General features: G+C 46.4%; 1 protein-coding gene across 1 annotated transcript in view; it reads left to right on the plus strand.

Annotated features, from left to right (window-relative positions):
- The window catches only part of LOC148521391 (uncharacterized), a 106292-nt gene extending 83152 nt beyond the window's left edge, over positions 1-23140 (plus strand). Inside the window, exons 3-4 of the mRNA XM_088475214.1 lie at positions 2640-2719; positions 22945-23140. Of these exons, the coding sequence (XP_088331340.1) occupies positions 2640-2719; positions 22945-23049 (185 nt within the window). The 3' untranslated portion in view covers positions 23050-23140. The remainder of the gene's footprint in view (positions 1-2639; positions 2720-22944) is intronic.
- Positions 23141-25926: the final 2786 nt, after the last annotated feature.

The following is a 25926-nucleotide window of genomic DNA, read 5'->3' on the forward strand; positions in this document are numbered from 1 at the left end:
ACTGCAAACCCATCAGATGTCAGATATCGTTATCTGACAAACGGGAACGCGCATCGTTGATCGTCCATCGTTCAGGCATGTCAGATATGAACGATTTTCCATCAGATATGAACGACTGAACGATTTTTAAATCGTTATCGTCCATATCTGAAGAAAAAATCTGATCGTGTGTATGCACCATAATCTGACAGAAAATCTGACAGAAAATCTGACAGAAAATCGTTCATAAAATCGTTCATAAAATCGCTGGTAACAAAATCGTTGTGTGCGTGAGCGTATATTTCATCATATGGATTTCATTTTCATACTGTTATTTCCTGGACAATTGCTGAATATTTCCTGGTTCTTCAGCAGCTTTGTCTCACTGTCGGCTCGGGAGGATGAATAGCACAGGCCTCATTTACCATTTGCATCTCCCCCTAAAAATATTGCTGGCGAGTCGACCAATTTGCCCTCCATTACGTATACCCCAGGAACACTCCCAGCAGCTTCCCGCAGCGTCAGAGCTGTCGCTTCCTTGTCGCACTGTTTGTGGGCATTGGAGGAGCCGCAGCGCCATAAACCTGGGACCAATAGATGAAGCTGAGGATTAGATCACTGCTACAGAGACTGGAGGAGAAATCTCACTGACAGAAGTCTGGGGCAGCCATACTTTCCAGGGCACTGGGAGTGGACCATACCTGCAGACTACCTGTCTGACCCCTCCAGGTCGGCTCAGCAGGTGGGAAAGTGGGCGTGATGTAGCGACTGCATCACTGTCACCCCCGCTACACAATACATTGATTACCGTTTAAATCGCGGCAGGGCCACGATGATGCATTCCACCGAGAATCACGTCATCAGCCACTCGGGCTGCTCACTTTCGCTTGGTAAATGACATACCTCCCAACATGACCCTCTCCAGGAGGGACACAATGCTCTGGTCCTGGACTTCCCTGGTAATTTACGATTGGTGGAGGCTCCAGAGGTGGGGCTGCAGCACAGTCCAAGATTCAAATAGGGGAGTCACAGCAACTGCCAGTGAGTCCCGGCCAGTGATGTTGGGCAGTGTGTGAAATGACAGTTGGTGTGACTCCCCTATTTGAATTTTGAACTGCGCTGAAGCCCCGCCTCTTACCAGGGAAGTCCAGGACCAGAGCACTGTGTCCCTCCTGGAGAGGGTCATGTTGGGAGGTATGAAATGGGCAGCTGGGGATGATGGCGACTAGCTCCGGGAAACTCACCCACTCTTCCGGGCGGCTGGGAGAGTGCCACCCAATTTCCGGGAGCCTCCCGGCTGTTCCCAGAGAGTAAGCAGTTATGGAGAGGACCAGCTAATGGGAGAAGAGAGCAGTATATAGTAATGGCATAGCTACCAAACCTACGCAAGCCAACACAGTTGTGAGGTATTAATGCAGATATAGAGGAAAGAGCGGTTCATTTCCACGTTTCCACGCCTGCCTTCTGCATAGTTGCTTTGCACGACCGTCCACTTGGGCCAAGTTATAAGGAGGAATCTGGGCGGAGCGATGGCCGATACTGGGATTAATCATTTCCGCAAAGCTTATTACATATAGCGCCTCTATACTCCAGAGTACTCCAAGACTTATTTATCTACTCTTCCAGAAATTGCGGGAGACTCACGATTTTTCGGGTAATCCCCCGCACCCCCGGGAGAGTGGGTGGATCTCCCACATCCTACCCACTTCCTAGTGAAGTCAGCAGGGTGGGGAGATAATACTGGGAATCCAGGGGAGGCGAATCGTGACATTTAGCCCCTTCCCTTCCAATGTACGCGCAATTTGCAGCATTTTGCCGTGAATGGGGCAGGGCCTAATGACCAGAAGGGTCGGGCCCCGCTCCTGATGTCGTCTGCTGTGTCTACTCTCCGGGTTACTCCCGGAGAGGAGAACCCAAAAGTACTGTATGCGCCAAGACAGCAACTTAATTAGCCGCGCTGGCCGCAAGGTGCCTGCGCTTCAGCTGTACAGTAATTGTTGGGGATGGGCTCATCTCACGGGGTCTCTGGGCCTGATTCAGCAAGGAACGCACGCTAGCAGCCGCACGCACCCAGCCGCTGCGAGAATATGCTAATCAATGCAAATGCATGGAGACAACAGCACAAGATGCAGACGCCCAGCCCCATACTAAGCCGCCCATCTTCCTTTACTCAAAGCCTGATGAGTACGCAAGAAAACATCGGTAACATCGAGAACCATCGCCCACCCTTGCATCGCCCACATAGTGGTTGACCAGCTTGGCAGCTTCCTGTGTGCACGAAATCTCATCACTGCGGCCGTCGCCGCATTGGCTTAATTATGGACGCCCATAAAATGGCGTCCCAATGCACTGGCATGCCTGCGTTCGCCCGACCACCCCCCGTCACCACCCACAAATGGCACTTCCTGTCAATCGCTATCGTAAGGGGTCTTCGTACACGCTGTGTGTGGACTGCATACGCTTACTTAATCACACCGTCTAGCTCGCGCACGCGTAGTGCGTTGCATACGCATGCGCAGCGAGAAAACATCAGCCAAGTGCGTGCCTTCTCTCATTTGCGTTGCCTGCTGAATAAGGCGCTCTGTGCGTTTGTGTTCCTGCTCACATACACTATTCACAACACCTGTCTGACTATTGCTATTACTGTCTTTTGCATACAGGAACTATGGTTTTGAGGGTAAAGCTGGAGACCTTCCCTTCCGCAAACCTTACCGCCACAATACATGAAGTTTTACAGCAGGTAACTTACTAGCTCGGAGCTCCGTATTGAGGAGGCTGAGAAGCCGAGAAGTCGGGAAGCGGAGACGTTTGTGATCTGTTATTCTGTTATAATTTGTTTTAAACATGGACGAGGATTATTTATTAACATTTCTAACATTACTATTTTTGTAACATTTCTATTACGCAACACTGTGCAGAGAATCGTTGTCATCTTCATTCATATTAATCTATGACTCATCAGAGATTACAGCCTTTGGGGAATTTAGGAGCCTATTTAACAACAAGTTTTATCATTGGAAACGAGTGATAAATCTCGCTGCGTATGATAATGGGGATCCAGCCAATCAGCTCCCAACTGTCATCTGGTTGAAAAACTCATTGATAAATAGGCCCCGTAAGGCTCGGAAAGAGATGAAGTGGATGGAGATGAAGGGCGGGATGTACTAAACACAAAAATGCAGTAAAACCTTTTGGGAGGGGCGGGGGGGTTAGCGCATTTTCTATATGTACTAAGCCCTGGAATGAGATGCATTTCTCTGCTTCGTCCCGGTGGGTAACACCATCTTCATATGGCTTTACCCAATAGAAGCCTATGGGCTTATCGGGACGCCTTCTGAGAGGGATCCCATTGGCTCCCTCCCAGTTCCCCCCTTGGCGAGCACGTCCTTCTGCGCATGCATGGAAGGGCACCAAAGGGACCCCTGGGTGTTAAACGCAGAAGTCCCTCTATCTTGGGATATCACAAAGGACAGCTGTTATCATGAGACCTGTCCTTTGCCATTTTAATTGCATTTCTTAGTACATACGGGGTAATTAACCCCAGTATGTACTCGATAACGGAGATGGGATCTACTGTATCACGGATGCGATGCTTAGTACATCCCGCCCAAAGTACCAACCAACCAGCTCCTGTCGTTTTTCAAGCACAGCCTTTAACGTGACAGGAGCTCATTGGTTGGTACTTTATCTTTATAAACTATATCACTCGCCAAGGCTTAGTACATCTCCCCCTATGGGAGAGATTTATAAAAATTTGTAGAGATATTAAATGAAAAGAAATAAAGTACCGACCAATCAGCTTCTAATGCTGGGTACACACTGACAGATATATCACCCGTTCCATTGATGGGGCTGGAGCGGTACACCTGTGAAACCATAAACGCAGGTGTCCTAAGGCGAGCTCAGGGATATGTCTGTGAATTATATCGTTCACAGACCTATCGTGTCTACCCTGCAGCACAGCTGATGATCTAACTTGCAGATGTATCAGGACGTCTGGCTGTGTGTACTGGCAACCGGCCGACCGTCCGTACACTTGTCGCTAGGACCGCCGGTGACTGACATCTTAACTAGGTGGGCAAATTTAAATGCCCGTCCAGTTCTGATGTCAGCGCAGACACATGAAAGATTGGTAACTGTGTATGCACTTACCAATCGTTAGATAAGTTAATGGCACATACACATAGATAGATAAAAATAAAGAAATAAATAATAACGATATGTACCAAATTAAAATGACAATGAATATTGACCATACATATAAAAATAAGTATACATGAAAAAAAGGCATAAAGATGGAGCCCCAAGCTCTTACTTTCACATTGAGATAAATACAACAAAGTATCTTTTATGTTGTTACATGGGTATTGGATATAAGCAATTTTGTCTCTATTAGTGGTTATAATAGTAACCTATTTTTCCTTGGGAGACCGTGTAAATTTCCGATCCCATACTTGAGACTGTGTGGGCGGCTGTAGTTAAGATTCTCTCCTCCGGTCTCGTGTTGTCCGCGGTACAGTTGTGCCAACCACGGGCGGGAGAGCATGGGACGCTGAAATGCAGTGGATGGGGAATCCCGATCTACGTCACAGTCAAGGGGTGTACATGACGCGTTTCTTCAAAAAGCTTCATCTCCCTTGTTCTCTGTCCTGTCTCATATACTACTGGCAGCCAATCAACTGATCCTATCAATCAGGCTTCAGCTGATTCATTAGAATTCTATGTTGGCCTGTTCTATGAAGATCGGATGCTATTCCAGTTGAAAGGCTGACAGTATATATAACGTAATCAAATTTATTTAATTAGTTAGAGAACCAAAAACCAAAATATTATAAAGGTTAGGAACCTGTTAAACAGAAGATTCATGTACAAAATATATAGAAAAATAAAAAAATATATATATCTATATACTAAAACATGTATATATACAGACACACACACATATATATATATATATATATATATATATATAAGTACATAGTTTTAAATCTAGGTACATTATGGTTGGTTAATTTCTTACTGACTCCCCGTCTATGTTCTAAAAATCTGGTCTTCCAAGTCCTTATTGTCCGGCCTACGTATTGTATCCCGCATCCGCAGGTTATAACATAAATAACATACCATATATACTCGAGTATAAGTCGACCCGAATATAAGCCGAGGTACCTAATTTTACCACAAAAAACTGGGAAAACTTATTGACTTGAGTATAAGCCTAGGGTGGGAAATGCAGCAGCTACTGGTAGTAATCCCCCCCTGGTACTGCCCCAGTAGTAATATTCCCCCCCTGGTACTGCCCCAGTAGTAATATTCCCCCTCTGGTAGTGCCCCCAGTAGTAATACCCCCCCTGGTAGTGCCCCCAGTATTAATCCCCCCCTGGTACTGCTCCCAGTAGTAATCCCCCCCTGGTACTGCCCCCAGTATTAATCCCCCCCTGGTAGTGCCCCCAGTAGTAATTCCCCCCTGGTACTGCCCCCAGTAGTAATCCCCCCTGGTACTGCCCTAGTAGTAATCCCCCCCCCCCTGGTACTGCCCCCAGTAGTAATATTCCCCCTCTGGTAGTGCCTCCAGTAGTAATACCCCCCCTGGTAGTGCCCACAGTAGCAATATCCCCCCCTGGTAGTGCCCACAGCATTAATCCCCCCTGGTACTGCCCCCAGTAGTAGCCCCCCCTGTAGAGAGAGATGTAATATAAAAAAATAAACCACTTACCTGAAACCCCGCTCCTGGTCCCGACGCTGCTACAGGCTCCTCCGGCCGCTTTGCATTATGGGAGAGACGTCGGCATGACGACGTCTCTCCCATTACCCACTGCGGGAGCCGGAAGATGGCTCCCACAGTGGGAGCAGCAGCAGCTGATGAGAGTCTGACAGACTCTCATCAGCTGCTGATTACAACAAACACATAGCTGCCGGCTCCGGCGGGTGTATGTTTAGCAGTGTGTAGTGCTGACCGAACTCCGTCCTGTCAGCGCTGCACACGCGGTGCAGCTGTGTCACAGAGACACAGTCTGCTCCGCGGCCCGCATGGTACGCTACTCAGCTGCGTACCATGCGGGCATGACTCGAGTATAAGCCGAGGGGGGGCTTTTTCAGCACAAAAAATGTGCTGAAAAACTCGGCTTATACTCGAGTATATACAGTACATTGATTTGCAGTGTAGAAAACTCTCTACCAGGAATTCCTCTCTATTAGAAAAGGACATGATGGTTTATGCTCCATTGTCAGCATGTGGACATGTCATACACTGATTTGAACCACACTTAAAAAAAGGCACTTTAAGGCACTAGGTGCCAGTTTTTGTTTTAGTGTATTAGATCTCCTAAATATCATTTTTTATTTCCCCTGAATCACAGGGGCCAGCAATCTGTCCATTTCCAGTATAGAGGAATTCGTATCTATAATTCTCTTGATGTAATTTGCAGACCAATTAAATTGAGTCACGAATGCGAAAGATCTGTATTTGCCTCATGTCCAAAATGGTCATCCTGAGAGCTCCTGGGTCCTGTGTTTTTGTCTATAGACTTAGGGCCGTATTTGATTTGAGACGAAAAGTCAGGATCCGCGATACTTTTTCGCCGATGACGTCATTTTCGCCTGTTTTGCTTTTACCCTGTATTCAATTTTAAAGACTTTTTCGCCTATGAATAGCAGGCGGAAAAAAGTGCAGAATTGGGGTTTTGGGGTGCAACATTGCGGGAACCCCCGTGCAGCCTTCAGACAGTCCCCCAAAGGTAAACTGCGTCAGAATTAAAAAAAAAAAGCACTTAAGAACACCCCAAAAAATTACTTTGAGAAAGGGGGCGAAAATAAAAAAAGTTTGGGTACAAAGTTAAGAAGTAGCGAACTTGACTCTGGGGGGGGTCCCAAGTATGCCTCAGGTGTTTTCTTGATTGCAGGTGCTTGCGGCAGGTGGATTTCTCACGATTTTTTCAACTTCACTTTAGCAACTTTTAAATATGCTGACCCCCATTTCCAAGTACCCCAAATTTGCTGGGATAAGTTATTTCAGGAAAAAAATACTCCTGAATACTATTCTGCACCACGTATTGAAAAACGCTATTTAGCAGCTATTGAGCCCATTGAAAAACAGCAAATACCTTCAGCAAGCCCAATTGGGGGGTACCATAGTGAACCCCCATGTCAGAGCATCTTTTGGGGGGTGTCAGGCTGGTTTCCTCAATTCGGACAATACTTTCCGCCCGTTCAAGTGTCGCCGGGTCCTGTTTTCGAGTACTTTCAAATCGAATATGAGGTAAAGCGGGCACGCGTGCGATACTTTTCCGCCTACAAAACAGGGGAAGTCGGCGAAAAGTCTGGGCCGCAAAAAAGTATCACGGCTCGGCTGAAATTGAACTAAAGGTGCATACACACATAAAGATTTTCTGTCCAACCATCCAACTAGTTGATTGGTTGGAATGAGAATCTGGTAAGGTATGAAAGCAAATGACAATCAGCAATTTGCTCCCAAACGCCGGAAAATGGACAAAAACTGTTGTTTGAACAAATTATTTGGATCAAACATTTAACAAACTTGTCTGACGCCATTTTCATCTGTTTTCTGGCATTTAGGTGCAAATTGCTGATCATCAGTTACTCCCATACGTTACCAGATATTCATTCCAACCAATCAACTAGTTGGATGGTTGGACAGAAAATCTTTACGTGTGTATGCAGCTTAACTGTGACCTTCTGTCTATTAGTTTCACTTGATTCAATGCTCTATCTAGAACCTTTGGAGGATACCCCTGTGTTAGGAATGCATTATACATATCCTCGGCCTGTTGTGTACTAAAAACCTCATCATTGGATCAGTTCCTTCGAAACCGAAGGAACTGGCCCTTGGGTATATTGGCCCTGATTCAGAGCCGGACGCTCTGAACAGAGCGCTCGCTCTGAATCAGGGCTGTCCTCCTTCAAAATGGAGCGTCCTCCTGGGCGCTCGTATAGCTGTGGGTCACCATCCACAGCATATACGAGCGTCCATCAAGATGGTCGCGATGGTCTTGACCATCGGGACCATCGGACTTGCGAGTGAAACCCTGTGGTCGGGTTTCTCAACCGCAAGGCCAGGAGTGATTTTGGCTCTATCAGAGCCAAAATCACTCCCACTGACATCACTAGTGATGTCAGTGGGGCCGGCTTAAGACGGTAGGCGTTCCCATAGGAACGCCTCCGTCTGGCAGGCACGCCCCCGGAACGCCCACCAAAGGGGGCGTGCTGTCAATCAACATCGACAGCACGCCCCCTTTGGTGCGAGACCCCGAGCGATGGAAAGTCCTTCGCTCGTTGGGTCTCGCACATGCGCACGACGGAGCTCCCTCCGTCGTGCGCATGCGCAGTGGGGAACATCGACCCACTTGCGAGCGGACTGCCGCTCGCGAGTGGGTCTGAATGACCCCCATTGTCTTTTTAAGCTTTAAGATGGCAACTCCTGTAGTTAAGATATTTGTTGCAATCTACTTCTTTGATAAATGTCGAAGTTCTCAGATCATTGTTCTGTACATATACTGTAATGTGTAGATAGTTGATCTCACTTTCACTGGAAACACTCGTGAATTTGAGATCAAATTAATTTATACCATTAGGTCATTTATTGAACGTTGATTGCATTTTCTTAAACCTATAGCGGCGCTCCACACCGGACTAGTTCTTCTATTTCTCATTGTTTATACAGAGGATCAGCTCCGCAGTGGTAGCAGCAGTATAGGTGAAGGAGTGTGAGATAGTGACAACATAGATCATTATACATTTACGTATAGCGCCCCATCTTTTTTGTTTTTTTTAGTGACTCATACACACTAGACGATTCTTATGAACAATATAAACGATAACAATATAGTTCAATGATAGATATCGTTCATATCGTCCATCGAGTATAAACTGAACGACCAACGAAACGCGCTCCCGCGGGTTAGTTAGTGATAACCCCAGTAGGTTGAACATGCAGCTCAATCTGGGGATATCATTAACAATACCATGCTGCCGAATGCAGCATGGCCTTGCTCCCCCGTCCGCCGTCGTTCATCGTGGCCGACATCGCTAAGTGTTTATACACTCGGCACATGTGTCGGTTCCCATCACTGATGATATCGCCACATACACACATCGTCTAGTGTCTATGCGGTTTACCTGTCATTTTTCAAACATAGGGCCATATTCAATTTGAGGCGAAAATCCGTTGCCAGAATTTTTTCGCTGTCATCGGAGGTTTTGGAAGTGCTCGTCCCCGCGATTCCCCGTATTCAATTTCATTTAGGTGAAAACGGGACCCGGTGAAAAGGAAATCGGCAAAAAGTCCTGTCATTTTAGGGGAAATCAGCCTGACACCCCCCCCAAAAGATGCTCTGACATGGGGGATCACTATGGGTACCCACAAATAGCCCTGCTTTAAACGGTCTCAATAGGTGCTGTATAGCGTCTTTGGGAAAGTGGTGAAGTATAACATTTAGCAACTTAAAAAAAAAAAAGGTGTCCCATCAAATTTGGGGTACATGAAAATGGGTACTAGCAAATTGGATAATGTGAAGTTTAAAAAATCGTGAAAAATCCACCTGCCGCAACCACCTGCAATAAAAAAAAACAGCTGCCGCATACTTGGGGACCCCCCTGAGTCTATTTCGCTAGTTTAGAAGTTTGTCTCCCATTTTTTTTTTTTCGCCCTCAAAATGAAAGTACCTTTTTGGGGTGTCCTGTGGTCCTTTTTTAAATTTATTTGACACAGAATAACTTTGGGGGACTGTCCAAGGGATGCAGGGTGGTTTTTGGAACCCTAATTCTGCACTTGTTCTTGCCACCTATTCAATGGTGATACTTTTTCGCAGGTTCCAAAGCAGAGATTTTTCACTCCGGCAAAAAGTCAAGTAAATTAAATACGGGGTTTAGTCAAACCTGCGAAAATGATAACGGGTTTTCGCAGCCTAATTGGATGCGGCCCATAGCCTGGAAAGCGGCAGTTAAAAGCTGAATGGTTAGTACACCAATCAGCGTCTAACTGCCATTTTACTGCCCGTGTTTGAAAAATTATAATTATCAGATGATTGATTAGTACTATATTTTCTCTGTATTTTATCTCTCTCGAAGGCTTGAAACATTTATCTTTTACCATAAACATTTACCTTTATCTCTCGCTAAGGTTTGATACATATACACAGTTTTGTTCTATTAATGTTTCCAATAGTAAAGCGCAACGGAATATGTTGTGCTATGTAAGAAAATGTTAATAAATAAATCTCCCCTATATTCTCTAATGCACAACACACACACTACGGCCCAATTTTGATGTTCCAGAATAAAACATTTCTTAACATAAGGCCCCCATACATCTGCGATGCGACGATCCAGAGATGCCGGGACGGCGCATCGGTGAAATCCAACATGCTGGATTTCACAGATTTGCGGATCGCGATCAAAAAATAATTGTGATTAGCAGATCGGTGAAATTTAACATGTAGAATTTCACCGATCCTGCGACGGATCGTGGAACATCGATGTCCGCCGGTCGGCATTTCCAACCAGTGGATCGACGTTTCCGATCCCATCGCAGGATCGCGCCGATCCGACAGATGTATGGGGGCTTAAGGTACACACTATAAGATTATCTGTCAATCTGGCTGCTGGGAACGAAAATCTGGTAATGTATGGGAGCAAATGACAATTAACCCTTTGCTCCCAAATGTCGGAAAATTGACAAATACGTTCGTTCTGACAAATCGGTTAAATCAAACAGAGTTGACCAATTTGTCTGAACGATCTTTTTTATCTGTTTTCCAGTGTTTGGAAACAAATGGTTAATTGTCCTTCGTTCCCATACATTGCCAGATTGGACAGATAGTCTTATAGTCTGTAGCTGATTTTTCCCTGGCTGCCCTTTTCTGTCCATGGGCCGTATTCAGTTAGTAGCGTAAAGCCGAGATCCGCAGAAAAGTATAGCTGATTTCGACTTAACTTAAACTTAGCTCCGTATTCAATTCCAAATACTTTTTGAGGACGCGGAAACTCAATGCAATTTAATAGGCGAAAAAGATAGCCTCTGAAAAGCAGGAGAAAGGTGCTTTTTTAAATTTTGGGGTGCAAAGGTGGGGAAACCACCTTGGGACAGCCCCCCAAAGGAAAATTGCATAAAAAAAACAAAAAAAAGTGAGGAACACCCCAAAAAAGTACTTTCATTTGGGGACGAAAAAGTACAAAGTGGGGGTACAAGCATAAAACTTACCGAAATAGACTTCTTGGGGGTCTGCAAGTATGGGGTGAGGTGTTTTTAGGATTGCAGGTGTTTGCAACAGGTGTTTTTTCCCCGTTTTTTAATAGTACACTTGTGCAACTTTAAAACATGCTAGCACCCATTTTCAAGTACCCCAAATTTGCCAGGACTACTTATTTTCTCATAAAAATACAGCTTTATGCTATTATTCACCACTTGTGCAAAGACGCTAATTAGAGGCAATTGTACCAACTAACTACCCCAAACAGTTCAATTAGGACTAATCGGGCAATTCTACATTGATCCCCAATGTTTCTGCATCTTTTTTGGGGGTTCAGGCTGATTTCCCCGATTCTGATACCACTTTCTGTCTGTTCTGACTTCGCGTGTCGCCGTTTTCGCGTCTTCTGGAATTGAATACGGCGAATAGCGGGGTCGCGCATGATAACTTTCTGCGGCCAAAAGACGTGATGTAAGCGGAAAGTCCGGCAGGCGGAACTTTATCTCGTACGTGAGACTAATTGAATACGGCCCCATGCCGGGGTTTTCCACCTATGACAAAACAAAATCAATTGTAATTGAGCAGACAGGAATTTACTCTCCAAAGTTGCTAAACCTGTTTCCGGACAATGTTGATCTCTAACAATATAAGAAAAGGTGATCTAACCTGTCCCATACAGTACACCTCACCCAGTGAATGAGTAAACAATAGAGGGGGGGGCTGCCTAGCACTAGTCTGCTACCTAACCCACCAACCTGCGCTTTCATCATGTGCATGTTGGAAATATGTGTGTACAGGCTTCAAGGCTTCAGGTTATAACAGAGTTTCTGTACACACCTTACGGCTAGGAACAGCCCAGTTGCTTAACCAGTGGAGTGGTTTATTGGTGTTACACAGTCAGGGGTGTATCTAGGGGTCCGAGCGCCCCTGGCAAAGTAATGGACTGGCGCCCCCCCCATATTTTCTGAATACTTCTATCTGTACTTCCTTGTGTCTGTCCGTGCTTCTATCTTTTCCTCCTTCTGCCTCTCTGTGTCTCTTTATGTACCCCCTACTGACTCTATACCCCATATTCATCTCTGTGCCTCTATCTGTGCTCCATTCTGCCTCTCTGTGCCTCTTTCTGTACCCCCTTCTATCTGTGCCTTTAACTGTACCCTCTTCAGCCTGTCTGTACCCCATATTCCTCTCAGTGTCGTTATATGTGCACCCTTATGCTTCTATCTGTGCCCCCTATTCCTCTCTGTGCCTCTATCTGTACCCCCTCCCCCTTGCTAAATTCCCAGCTGCCTGTTGAATGCAGCTCACCTGCTCCAGTAGTGCAGCAGTGTCAATGTCCAACTTATGGATTACTTGGTACTGATGGATGGCACCCTCCACGGTGGGCAGGTGTGCCCCAGGAACCTCCCCTCTCCAGTCCAATTTCCTGTACACTGAACTGCAGTCTCCGCCCGTCTGAAGTCATGTGCGCGTTGGGAGCGCGGAGGGGGGAAGCTGACGAGGCTCAGGCTGACAGCTGTGACCTGTCTAAGGCCAGGCAGTATAGTTGAAGCGGAGTCGGGCTCCGGCGCTCCGTCTATCATTTACCGCGACTGGAGCTTGCCCTCCCTATACCCCTGACTGTACCAGGCAGCCGAAGGCAAGCGATGGCGGCTGCCCGGACCTTCACATCTAGGAACTTCCTAGATGTCAAGGTCCGGGCAGCCGTCATTACTTGCCGGCGGCTGCCTGGTTCCTGGAATAAATAAAGTTTTTTTTTTCTTTAATAAGGAGCGCTTGACGTCATAATGTCATGTGCGTCTCATCAGTGCTACTGCTGCTGCACTAAGGAGCCACAGGGGCGTACCCGGGACTGCAGTCTTGGCAGCCCTGTTTTCATTCTACCCCTGGCCACGGGTGGCACTCCCGGATGGCGCCCCCCCTTGGCTGGCGCCCCTGGCGAGTGCCATCCTGGCCAATGGGTAGATACGCCCCTGTACACAGTGTACAGCCGTACTCACTGTTATACTCACTGGTACATGGAGCAAAGCTTGAGCGGAGCAGGGTGTCATATAGCTCATCAGCCAGTGGGTGTATGCAGCTTGCGGGTAATGGTGCAGGATGCTGCAAAGGCTTTTGGATGCAGGTCATTTCAGGTCTCACCAGCGCTAAGTGAAAGACTACTGTCTCCCACTGTGGTGCTCTAAACCAGTGACAAGATAGTGGCGCACATGTGCAGTACTTAGGTCGGCAGCCACCTTGGAACAGGGAATGAAGCTTCCCTGGAAGAATTTGGAGCCTGCATAGTAGCACACACTACTTTCAACATTGCGCCCAAGAAAAAATGCTCTGTGACCGCCCACTATCCAGCCAGTGGACATAACATGAGGCTCCTCCTAGTGACGTATATATATATAATGGGTGCAGTGTGGTTGGGTCCTGGGGTCCCACACCACACGCCCTGCATATATGTTCTTTAATACTTCTCCAGAGTCCCACGCCAGCAGCAGCAGTGTTGCAGAAATCACCAGGAAAATGGTGCAGTGGCCATTTTATCGGCGATTTCCGCATGCGCAGTAAACAATAATTGGGAAAATAGCCATCTGCCAATTTCAATGGAGACCTGCGCATGCACAGGAGTCTACTCTGCACGCCATCGGCCTTAGAGTAGGGGGCCCGGAAGGAGACTGTACACGGGCCCCCTCCTCTCCTGGAGACAGGGCCAGATCAACAGGGGGAGATAGGTGGTACTACTACAGGAGGCATTACTACTGGGGGCACTACCACAGGGGACATTGCTACTGGGGGCATTACTACAGGGAGCACTACTAATGGGGGCATTGCATAGGGGCACTGCATAAGGGGCACCACTCCTGGGGGCACTACTACTGGGGGCATTGTATAAAGGGCACCAATGCTGTGGGCTCTGCAAAAGGGGTATTACCACTATGGGCACTGTCACTACTGGGGACACTACCACTACTGGGGGCACTGCATATGGGGCACCACTAGTGGGGTCATTGCATAAGGGGCTCCACTACTAGCGTCACTGCATAAAAGGCACTACCACTACGGGGGTACTGCATAAGGGGCACTAACGCTACTGGGGGCACTGTATGAGGGGCACTACCACTACTGGGGGCACTGCATAAGGGGCACCACTACTAGGGGCATTGCATAAGGGGCACTACTGCTGTGGACATTGTGTAAGAGGCACTACTACTGTGGGCATTATGTGTATTAGGGGCACTACTGTGGGCATTGTGTAAAAGGGGCACTACTGTGTGTCATAACATGAATAAGGGGCACTAGTACTATGTGGTGTAATGTGAATAAGGGGCACTCTGTGTGGTGTAATGTGGATAAGAATGTGTAACTGGTGAGTGATATTCCATGTTTGTGCCTATATGTGTGTGTTTTTTCCTGTCGGTGTATATTGTGTGTTTTTTTCTTGTGTGTGCTTGAGTTTGATTTCTCTGGGGAGACAGCGCTAAAGGGGTTATGTCACTCGCTAAATGTCCTCCTTTCAGTATTTATCAAACAGCGCTGAGCTTAGCTTATTGCTGTTTGTCAATGTACCGCTTACGAGCGATACGGTCCTCATTGCTCATACCCCCATTTCGTCCATATTTAATAGGGGCCCCCACATGTTTGTCTTTGTCCAGGCCCATGGAACTGGCTGTGTGGTGAAGGGGGGAGGAAATAAATTTCACATAGCATATCATTAGTTATTACACGCACACAGTATATTGATATTAGCAACCAACCCCCCATAACCCAAATACACATACACCACCTGCGGGGGACTCCTCTCTCTGCTTCCTGGAAGTGAGGCCAAGGTGAAGTCTCCATGGTGCTGAGGATGGAGGAGGGAAGGGAACAGTAACGGAGGGAGGGGCGGCACCTACAATAAGATGGATGATCCTGGGGAAGGTCCGCCTCCAGGAGGAGCAGCAGTGCCTAGGTCATCTAGCCAGGCCTCCTCCTATTAGAACATAAACAAATAGGAGGCTACTACAGGGAATCCATTATGGGACCTGCCCAGGGGAGGGGGGATAGGCCACCTCAGGCCCCTGGACTAGCCTGCCACCTCAACAAAATGGACCCTGCTAATTATTTTACAATATTGCCACCTATGTCCAATTAGTTTCCTAAACATGGCATATGACTGAATGGTAAAACAAATCAGCAAATAAGATCAAAGTGTTATTTGTCTCAGGTGTCACTTTTCAGGCAAACACTGGTAAGCCATTGGGAGGATACAGTTATACCCTACTGTAAATATTGGGCCTCGTGCCTCCTTGGCAGCCCTAGGCCCATGGAGTTTGTAAATACTCTTGTGGTCTCCTGGGCACACAGTCTAATGTAAATATGTTGGGTACCCCCCCCACCACCACCCCCCTTACCACAGACTGACAATTCCCCTGTCATCCTCCTGACCCTGACTTGAAGCTACAGATTACTATCAAAGCGTTTGGCACACATCAGCAAAACTTTGTGAATGTCAGCTCGCCAAAAAGTATTGTAAGTGAATGGACCAGTACCCACATACTTCCTGACAAACGTGAATACCAAATTAACACCCAGCAGCCTTCACATTGGAAAGTCAAACCCCCATATTTGTGGTGACAGGTGGGGGACACTTCCCTCTATGCTAAAGGGAATTAGCTCTTACTTGTTACTTTACTTTATTGTTGTCTAATCAGTGTCCACTCACTAAGTCAATCTCGGAGCTTTGCTTTTGGTCATGGACCTATATAGATGCCTAGGGGAATTTGTGGTGTCAGCTTGACCAAGTGTACACACTTCCGGACTATGCAGAGTTTAGGATGATGGGGGGAGGGTGGCTTGTGCGTGATCCCATTTCTGTACCATACAGCCATCCATTCCATGCTTTCCTCCACAGGTCTTCTGTCGGGGCAGTAGGTGGCACAATGGCGCACAGCTAGGGTTGGGTAAAAAGGACTGAACAGCCCTACAGTCCTTTTTATCCACCTCCTGTCATGCCTGAGGGTTGGTTTTGGGTTGGCGTGGGAGACTGAAGAGGAGATTTGAGAGGCATGGAGGAACTTAGGTGGTTTGAGCCAGGACCTCCTCATGTATAGATGTGAGGAGATAGAGATACGGCAGTGGATGATGGGACCAAAGGCGAGAACAGGAATAGAAAGTCTTTATTGAACAGCAGGTTGGATTGGACCTGAATATATACTAAATGAATGAGCAGAATCGGATTGGGGCTGATGATGCTATTATTGAGAGCTGGATCGGTTTGAGACCAATGTTGATGATATGAAGAACTTGATGGACTGAAAAATTGTTGAACTTGATCGGTTTGAGACCAATGTTGAAGAATTGAAGAACTTAATTGATATGAGTCCGATATTAATGGATTTATGAACTTGATCGGTTGGCACTGATGTTGGTGAATTGAAGAACTTAGGCCCTCATTCAGAGCCGTATGCTCTGAGCAGAGCGCACGCTCTGAATGAGGGCCGGCCTCCATGAAAATGGAGCGTCCTCCTGGACGCTCGTATAGCTGTGGGTCACCACCCACAGGCTATACGAGCGTGCATTTTGATGGCCGCGATGGTCGCGACCATCGAAACTGCGAGCCGGAGCCTGCGGTTGAGGTTTTCAACCGCAAGCTCCAGAGTGATTTTGGCTCTATCAGAGCCAAAATCACTCCCACTGACATCACTAGTGATGTCAGTGGGCCGGCTTCTGACGGGAGGCGTTCCCGTGGGAACGCCCCCGTCAGGGAGGCACGCCCCCGGCACGCCTACCAAAGGGGGCGCGCTGTCAATCAACATCGACAGCACGCCCCCTTTGATGAGACACAACGAGCGAAGGACTTTCCTTCGCTCGTCGCATCTGGCGCATGCGCACGACGGAGCTCCCTCCGTCGTGCGCATGCTCAGTCCAGAACATCGACCCACTTGCGAGCGGACAGCCGCTCGCGAGTGGGTCTGAATCAGGCCCTTAATTGATAAGAGTCTGATGTTGATGAATTGATTAAATTGATCGGTTGGGACCGATGATGATGAATTGAGGAACTTAATTGATAAGGGTCTGATATTGGAAGCATCGGATGAGACCGATGATTGGAGGTATCGGCTGGAATCAATGGTTGCTGTAAGAACAAGTCTCAGTGGTAAAACCAGACTGGTGTGCAAGATGGTATAGGAGATTTGTTTACCAGATCTAGGAAGCGGATCTAACGGACTGAAGGCCTGATTCAGACCCACTCACGAGCGCATAGCGTTCGCAAGTGGGTCAATGGCCGGGCAGTGCACACGCGGCGTGCGCACTGCGCATGCGCGAGCCCCGTAGCGAGTGAATTTTCACTCACTGCGGGACTCACTACAAGATGGGGTGGCTGTCGATTGTGATTGACAGCTCGCCCCGTTTTGTAGGTGTGCAGGGGGGGTGGCTGGGCAAACAGAGGCGTTCCTGAAGGAACGCCTGTCGTTTGTGGGCGGCCCTACTGACATCACCAGTGATGTCAGTAGTGAACTTCCTGCTCTAATAGAGCAGGAAGTTCACTGGGGCTTGCGGTGGACGAGACCCTACTACAAGGGTCTCATCGCAAGCCCGATGGTCGTGATAATCTCGACCATCGCCAGGCCACCCGCTAAAGCTGTGGGTGGTCACCCACAGCTTAGCGAGAGGCCTGGAAGCGGGGGGGTAAAAAAAAATAAAACGCCCTGATTCAGAGCGAGCGCTCACAAAGAGCGTCCGGCTCTGAATCAGGGCCAGAGACCGTTCAGATACAGAGTACCTGGGAGCTCAGTACTGAGCTGTAACTTCAGAAGACGCAACGTTGTACTGGCATTGAAGGTAAGTCAGGGATTGGAATTTATAAGGGTGGAACCCCAGAGATTGGGTGCTGCGATCAGCTGGTTAGGGAGCATGGCTGCGCCCAAACTGTTGTTCTGGAGGGAACTATGGCATGCAGCATGTATACCATTATGCTGGGGACACACGCTGTAAGCAAGTGACTGCGGAGAGCCATCTCCATGCTCAGCGACAGGACACTGAGCAGACGGGGCAGGAGCAGCACAGACAGACCTCAGAACAGCCGGGAGCAATGTGCAGCATGAGCGGACCTCTGTGCTATCCGGGAGCGATGCACAGCGCAAGCTGACCTCAGCAGGCACTGGAGAGATAAAAAGGTGGATTTAAGTGTCTGGAGCGTGACGCCTCCCCAACATCAAGTCCCCTTTATCTCTGTCAAGTTGTGTATGCCTTACTGATTGAAGGTAACTGGTTCTTGAGGTGGGTGGGTGCCAAGGGAACATTGATACCACCTGAGAAGCTGCTGGAGTTTTCTCATTGGGTGACCGCCACCAGAGTCTGACTGTGTGACACCAGGTTATCAATGCTGCTTGCGACTTCATGGCCTAAGTCAGACCCCAGCACCATGGGTAGGTGTGCTGGAGCTGTCCGGCTGCTGGCGCTTGCTTTTGCCCTCACCTCAGTCTGCATGCACTTTCACAGATTACACAACATGATTTGGTTTTGTATCTGTCCACTGCTATCTATAATCTGATCAGCCCTCTGGTGCATTGTTGGTTCCACAGCTTGTGTAATGAAATGTGTTGAGGAATTTTCTGTCACTCATCGGTGGCTTAGATGTCTGATTCTTGGTCTGAGTTTGTTTATGTTTCCATTCATCCATCTGATTATGCTCCCGGGGGCCTGAGAATTCATATCCTCCATATGTGCGCTCTGCATGCATAACTACACTGTATTCCCCGACAGTAATGTGCACGTCTTTCATAAGCCTCCCCCATTGCCCCTGATGCCACCGTGCAAACATCTCGGGCTTCTGCAGAGCTGGATGCGTTTTACGTCAAAAGCGCAGGTGTAAAATGAGCCTGTATTTACGCCAGGAGTAACAAAGCATATGATTAGTAAAAGTGACAGAAATGCAAAATGCAAGTACAAATTAAATTCAGTTACATACAAACTTTTTTTCAAATTGAAGTGGGATCATTCCTATCTGCCTCAGTATGGGACATGGTCATAATGAAAACATGGTAATCAAATTTACATTGTGTAGGTTGACAGTCGGCATGTTGACATAGCGTTTTTACATTATTTAAGCCCTAACCGCAGTTTAATACTCATTTTAACCCTCAACTAGAGATGTGCGGATCCAGATTTCTGAAATCTGAACACACCTGGATTTAGAGGTTCCGAGTAGAACAGGGTCAAGGTTCGGATCTTTTGTTGGTTCTCAGATTTAAAAACTGAACCCGGAGTTTGGATTCGGACATTTTAGCTGTTTTTTTATCGATTTTTATCAATCTTTATCCAAATCCAAAATACGGGGGTCAGCGCACATCTCTACCCTCAACCTACAGTAACCCTAACACTGACATGTACTGTCAACATTATGACTGTCAAAACTCACAAAGTCGACATACTGTGATGACCATGTCGACATGCTGGTGCAGACAACCTGAATGTCGATGTAATTACCGTCTTCCAGATCACCTGTGGATATTTAAATTGTGACAGTTAGTGATGGACTCACCTGTGCGCCAGTTTTTGGGGGGGGATTGTGTCGAAATGAGAACCGAGTTTGAGAAAGATGTCACTAGACAGACACATAGGCCTGATGATGATAGATAGATATATATATATATATATGCTCCTATACACAGCCCATGTGAGCCCCCTGGATTTATCATATACCTTTATATTGGAGGAGCGTGACACCTGAAATAATTTCCTACCTACATTTGTCATTGGAGAAGAGTCTACCAGGGGCTCTGTCCCCAGGACTCAATAACTCGGTCGTGACATTTTTAAAATTTATTGATTTTGTTTTTGTTTTTTTTATTGTTATTACAGGCAGAAACATACACAGATAACACTTATCTGTGTATGTTTCTGCCTGTAATAGCAATGTAAATGGTTAATGTTAAAAAAAAATAAAAAATGATGTAGGGCCCCCCCTGGCTCCTGAGACAGTCCTGGTTCTTAAAATATGGGGGAAAAATTTAGTAGGGTTCACCCCATATTTTATGAATCAGCACTGGGCTTCTGAGCCAGTCCTGGTTTTAAAAATAGGGGGGGGTGGCTCTTCCCTGCATCCCTGAACGGTGGGTGCAGGGGTAATAGTTTAAAGAATAGATGAAAACTGTTGTTTTTTACAGTGGAACTACAGGTGCCAGCGTGCCGGGCCTTTGGCACTTGTGGAACTACAAGTGCCAGTAGGCGGTTGGCACCCGTACCCCACTGTAAAAAAAAGTTGTCAAAAAAACACAGTATACACACCCCGTAAATTTTACAAGTTTATTACACACCTAACACACTCTTACCTTCTACCTTATGTTCCCGTCTCCTTGTCCAAGTACAATTCCTGGTGCAGGTCAGTCCCCTTCCCCAGCAGACTCCATGGGTCTTGGCAAAAAAACAAACCGAGTCCCTGATCCATTTCGGACATGTATAGATGTCTGTCTTATCACATACATCTATACGGCACAGAATGACAGAAGACACAAGGCTTCTGTCATTCTCCGAGGCCACCAGCCAATCAGAGTTTTGCGGCCGCTGATTGGCTGTGCCCACATGGTGTTTACTGTCAGCCACGTGGGTCACAGCCAATCAGCGGCCGCTAACTGTAGAGCCGCCTATGATTGGCTGGCGGCCCGTGAGAATGACAGAAGACACGTAGCTTCTGTCATTCAATGCGGGACAGATGTATGTGATCACTTATAAGACATTTGCAGTAGAGGCCTGGCAGAGCATCACCAGGGATGAAACCCAGCATATGGTGATGTCTATGCGTTCCAGACTTCAGGCTGTGATTGCCTGCAAAGGATTTGCAACAAAGTATTAAAAAGTGAAAGTTAGATTTAGGATTGTTTAGTTTGTCCCATTACTTTTGGCCCCTTAAACAGTGGGAGGCACATATAGAAACCGTTGTAATTCCTACACCGTTCACCTGATTTGGATGTAATTACCCTCAAATTAAATCTGAAAGTCTGCAGGTAAATCACATCTTGTTTGTTTCATTTTAAAGCCATTGTGGTGGTGAATAGAGGCCAAAATATGAAAATTCTGTCAATGTCCCAATATTTATGCACCTGACTGTACATGATAGCATCTAATTGATTGGTTGATATCACTACATATATAGTTTACAGCACAGGTGATATATACAAGAAATCAAATAGAGTTTAAAGGCCATCTCATATTCTAATTTATCATTATTTGTGTTTTACCTTAATATATCACAGTAGTGGATTAATACTATATGTTACAGAGATAAAGACAGATGGAATTAATATAGAAACTGTCCGGCAGCAGTACAGGAGTTTAGAGATACTGATACAGACTAACTGCTAGAAGTTATTTGCTACAACTTCTGTTACATTAGAAGCCCTTCACGACATAGGAAGAATACATCTGAATAATAGAAATACAGATTATTGCCCAGTGATATAACCTAAGTTGTATAAATGATACCCGTGGTGTGAAACATATTTATTTAATAGATCACACGCACAAATAAACCAAAGTATAGGTCTGGGACATATAATATTATCCAAGAGAGATTTGCTACATAATATTCATCCAATAATTAGACAGCGGTACTTGGAAAACCTTTTTGATTCACTTTATTCCTTGATATCATTTACATTTATTTTGTTTTGTTCTCTTCTTTGAGAATTTTTCAAATTTTTATTAATATTTCGCCGTATTGGTGTCCCTAAAAATGTAATATTTTAATAAATATAAACAATAAAGATTAATATTTTAACACATATTACATGTCAGAATATTCTGTGGAACATAAGAGCGTACAGAGTGCACCGAATTAAATAACTCTACATTTTTCTTCCTTTTTGTTTATAATCCATGCAACATACTGTATAGAGTAATCGGAAGCACCATCCAGGTATATAGTCCTCTGATTTCATTGGTGGATTGGTAACAGTAAGGAGAACCTACATATAGAGGTGTGTATGTATATATATATATATATATATATATATAAATATATATATATTGATACCTGGAAAGGAAGGAAATCTAACAAATTATAACAACATAAATATTTGACAATCAAGCTCATACAATATTCCACGAGATAATTCTCTAGTGCGGGATCGTCTTTTGTTCTAATTTAACATCCTGGATACATAGGGAACATTTATTGTAGGGTGACCGCCAGACACAACCCCTTCCCCCACCCAGAAAACTAATCTGTGTGATGTCTTCCACATATACGGAACGTAGAGAAGCGCTACTGGGAGGGAATTAATGGTGTTGTAACGTTCCTTACATCCTATGCAGAAGGGAATTAGCTGAATATACACCTCCTAAGAGGCACCCTCCCCGATTCCCCCGGAGCAAGATTCATAATATACAGAGAGTAAACGTAATATGCAGTTACAGACTTCTTAAGGTGCCTGCGACTGTGAATACTATGGTAATTATAATTTTTTATGGCTAAGTTTTTGGTGTAAATTGCATCAAACTCTACCCGAGCCCCCATATTTGTAAATTTGTGAGAATTAGAGTCTATGTCTAAAGCTATTTCATTCTGCGTTTGATGTGTTTGGAGAAAGACGTCACCACGAGTCACTGATCTCTACCCAAACGCAGCTCAGGGGGGTGATTCAGGATTTCCACAAAAATGAGATGAGCCCCCAAAGCAGCTGCCTCCTCCCTTCCCCTTTGTGTAGGCCAGAAGTTCACCTTACAGTCATTTGCATACATTATCCCTCTGTTTCTACGACCAGCTAATCGATACTTTTGTTCACAGACTTGCCGCATCCTTGCTCAACATCTCCCAGCTGAAGCTTTGACTGTGACCTGGGCACGGACTAAGACATCGCTGAATTGTGAAACTACTGGGAATGACCATTAAACGGAGTAAGAAGAACTAGGGAACTGGAGACGACTCGTGGGCCCGAGCACCAATCGCTTTACAGAAATCAGCAATTTTTAACCTACTTTTTCTCTGAATGGAATAAAATTATATTATTATTCATCCTCCAGCTATTAATGATCCAAACAGCAGGACTAGAAGTGCATCAGTCATCCACACACTGTGCAGGCAGCCAATCTGTGGGCTGGTCTAGTATTCATGGAATTGAGGAGTGCTAATTTGCTAAGGCTGCGTACACACCTGCAGATATATCTGCCCAATCTGTCTGGTGGGAAGGAATATCTGGTAATGTACAGTATGGGAGCAAGTAACAATAGGAATTTGCTATCAAACACTGAAAAACGCACCAGATTTTCCTTCCCACCAGACAGATTGGACAGATATATCTATAGGTGAGTATGCAGACCAAGGGCGGTATTCAATTAGAAACGAAAAGCTGAGATCCGTGAAAAAGTATCGCCGATTGCGACTTTTCACCTGTCTGAAAAGTATCTCCGTATTCAATTCCATCCGCTTTTCGCGTACGCGAAAACACAATGCATTGTAACAGGAGAAAAAGATTCGCCTCTGATTAGGGGAGAAAAAAAGTGCAACATCGCTATTTTGGGGTGCAAAGGTGGGGAAACCACTCAGCACCCTTGGGACAGTCCCCCAAAGGATAACTGCGTCAAACCATTCCCCCCCCCCCCATAAAAAGTGAGGAACACCCAAAAAAGCACTTTGAAAATGTGGGTGAAAAAGTGCAAAGTGGGGGTACTCAGGGCTCTCAGGGCCCGATTAAGAACCGCTTGCTAGGCTGCATTCGCACGTAGCCTGCCGATGTTTGAAATGTGCACATGTGCATAAGATGCAGTGCGCGTGCGCGTGCGCGAACTAGTCTATGCGATTGGGAAGCATTTGCACCCTGTTCATAGAGACCTTGCTAGAATGAGTGACAGGATGAGCCGTTTGTGGGTGGTGATGGGTTGGTCAATGGAAACGGGGGTGCGGTGGCGCATGAGCAGGCGTGTCTGTGCGTCTTAACGCTGTTTCAAGGGCGTGCATAATTAAGATGCAGCGTCATAGTACATGTCACATGGCTGAACTACACACAGCAACACTCGCAGTGCTTGTAGTAGAGTATGGTCAGCCACAAGCGCTGCGTATAGGTCCGATGTTACTCGATGTTACTGATTGTTGCATACACTTCCTGGAGATGACGTGTGTTACTAAGGGATAGTGGGCGTCTTATGACAGGCTGGTGGGCGTCTAAATACACACCGCGATCGCACGCCAAGACATAGTGGGCGTGCTAATGTCTTGCCGTGTGATCGCGGGATTTGCATACTTTGGCAACTGATGGCTGACTGCGAACGTATATAGCGAGCGGGTCTGAATCGTGCCCTGAGTCCAAAATGTAATCTCTCAAGCAAACTGTTATTCTCTAAAGCTGGCCACACACTAGACCAACTTACATCCAACCAGCCAACTTGTTGATTGGTTGGAATGAAAATCTGGTAACGTATGGGAGTAACTGATGATCAGCAATTTGCTCCTAAATGGCAGAAAACAGATGAATATGGTCATTCAGACAAGTTTGTTAAATGTTTGATCTAAACTATTTGTTCAAACAACTGTTTTGGTCCATTTTCTAGCGTTTGGGAACAAATTGCTGATTGTATACATTACCATATTTTCATTCCAACCAATCAACTAGTTGGCTGGTTGGACAGATAATCTTTAGATGTGTGGCCAGCTTAAGAGTATGAGGTCACTTAGGAGTCTCTCCAGACTCTGAGATGATTGACGCAGCCCATGAGTCCCGGGCTACTGTGAGTGCAGAATACAATATGGCTGCATAGACTCGTGCCAATCCAACTAGTGGTTAACTGAATAACCCCTTATGGGTCTGCCATTCAGTTTAGACATATGGGGTTTGATTGGGAAGTGTAGGCACAGCTGATATCGGAGGTAGCGAAGCGTTTTCTTGTTACTGCTCATGCGACTCTAAATCGCTCTGCGCTTGCGTTTTGATTGTATCCGTGCAGAGTCACAGCTCTAATTTCAGGCAAGCACAGAGAGAAGTGTATTGAAAATGTAGTGGGCGTTCCTGGTCGTGACAGAGCGGCGTTTTAGCGCTTGCGCGAAGATTGTCTGCCTTATGGGAGTGTTACAAGCGTGTCGGTGATAGTGGTACACATAGAAGGCCATACATGGACTCCGCACCTGCCATAGGGGCTGGTGCAAGTCTCGATGGTGCGACAGATGGAAGCATGTAAGGATGCACCACTTGGTATTAATACCTGTACAGGCGCAGAGAGCGGGCGTCGCAGTCCTTGTACGTTCGGCTGCGCAGATGTACACGATGGAAGGATATGTAGCGGCATGTCCATAAAGTCACAGGTAGGCGACCGCCAATAGTCGCTGCTACGGGCGCTTTTGCGTGGGGCTCACAATCAGGTCCTAGGATGATAACTGTCATTTTATTGATATAACAAATTATTACATAGGTCGTGTGTTACTGAGAGAACGGAGAATAAAAGGATTATACTGTATACACAGGCTGCAGTCCCTCACAGTACCAGCATTCACAGAACACCATACAGATTTAGGACCTGATTCAGACCCGTTCGCTGAGGAGCGATCGCTCGCTGCCGTGCGATTGTTGCTCAGTGCACATGCGTATAAGTCGCAGTGCGCATGCGTAAGCCAGCCACTGTGATGGGGAATCGTGCGCTCGTAGCACAAAGCCAGGTCGCTGCTTTGAGTGACAGATAGCGCCGTTTGTGGGTGGTAACAGGGGAAGGTGCTCGTGAACGGGGGAGTGCTGTTGCGAACGCAGGCGTGTCAGGCCAACAAAACGCCGTTTAAAGGGCG

This window comes from Taudactylus pleione, unplaced genomic scaffold (genome assembly GCF_031769625.1).
Source record: "Taudactylus pleione unplaced genomic scaffold, aTauple2 ptg000168l, whole genome shotgun sequence".
NCBI classification, from domain to species: domain Eukaryota; kingdom Metazoa; phylum Chordata; class Amphibia; order Anura; family Myobatrachidae; genus Taudactylus; species Taudactylus pleione.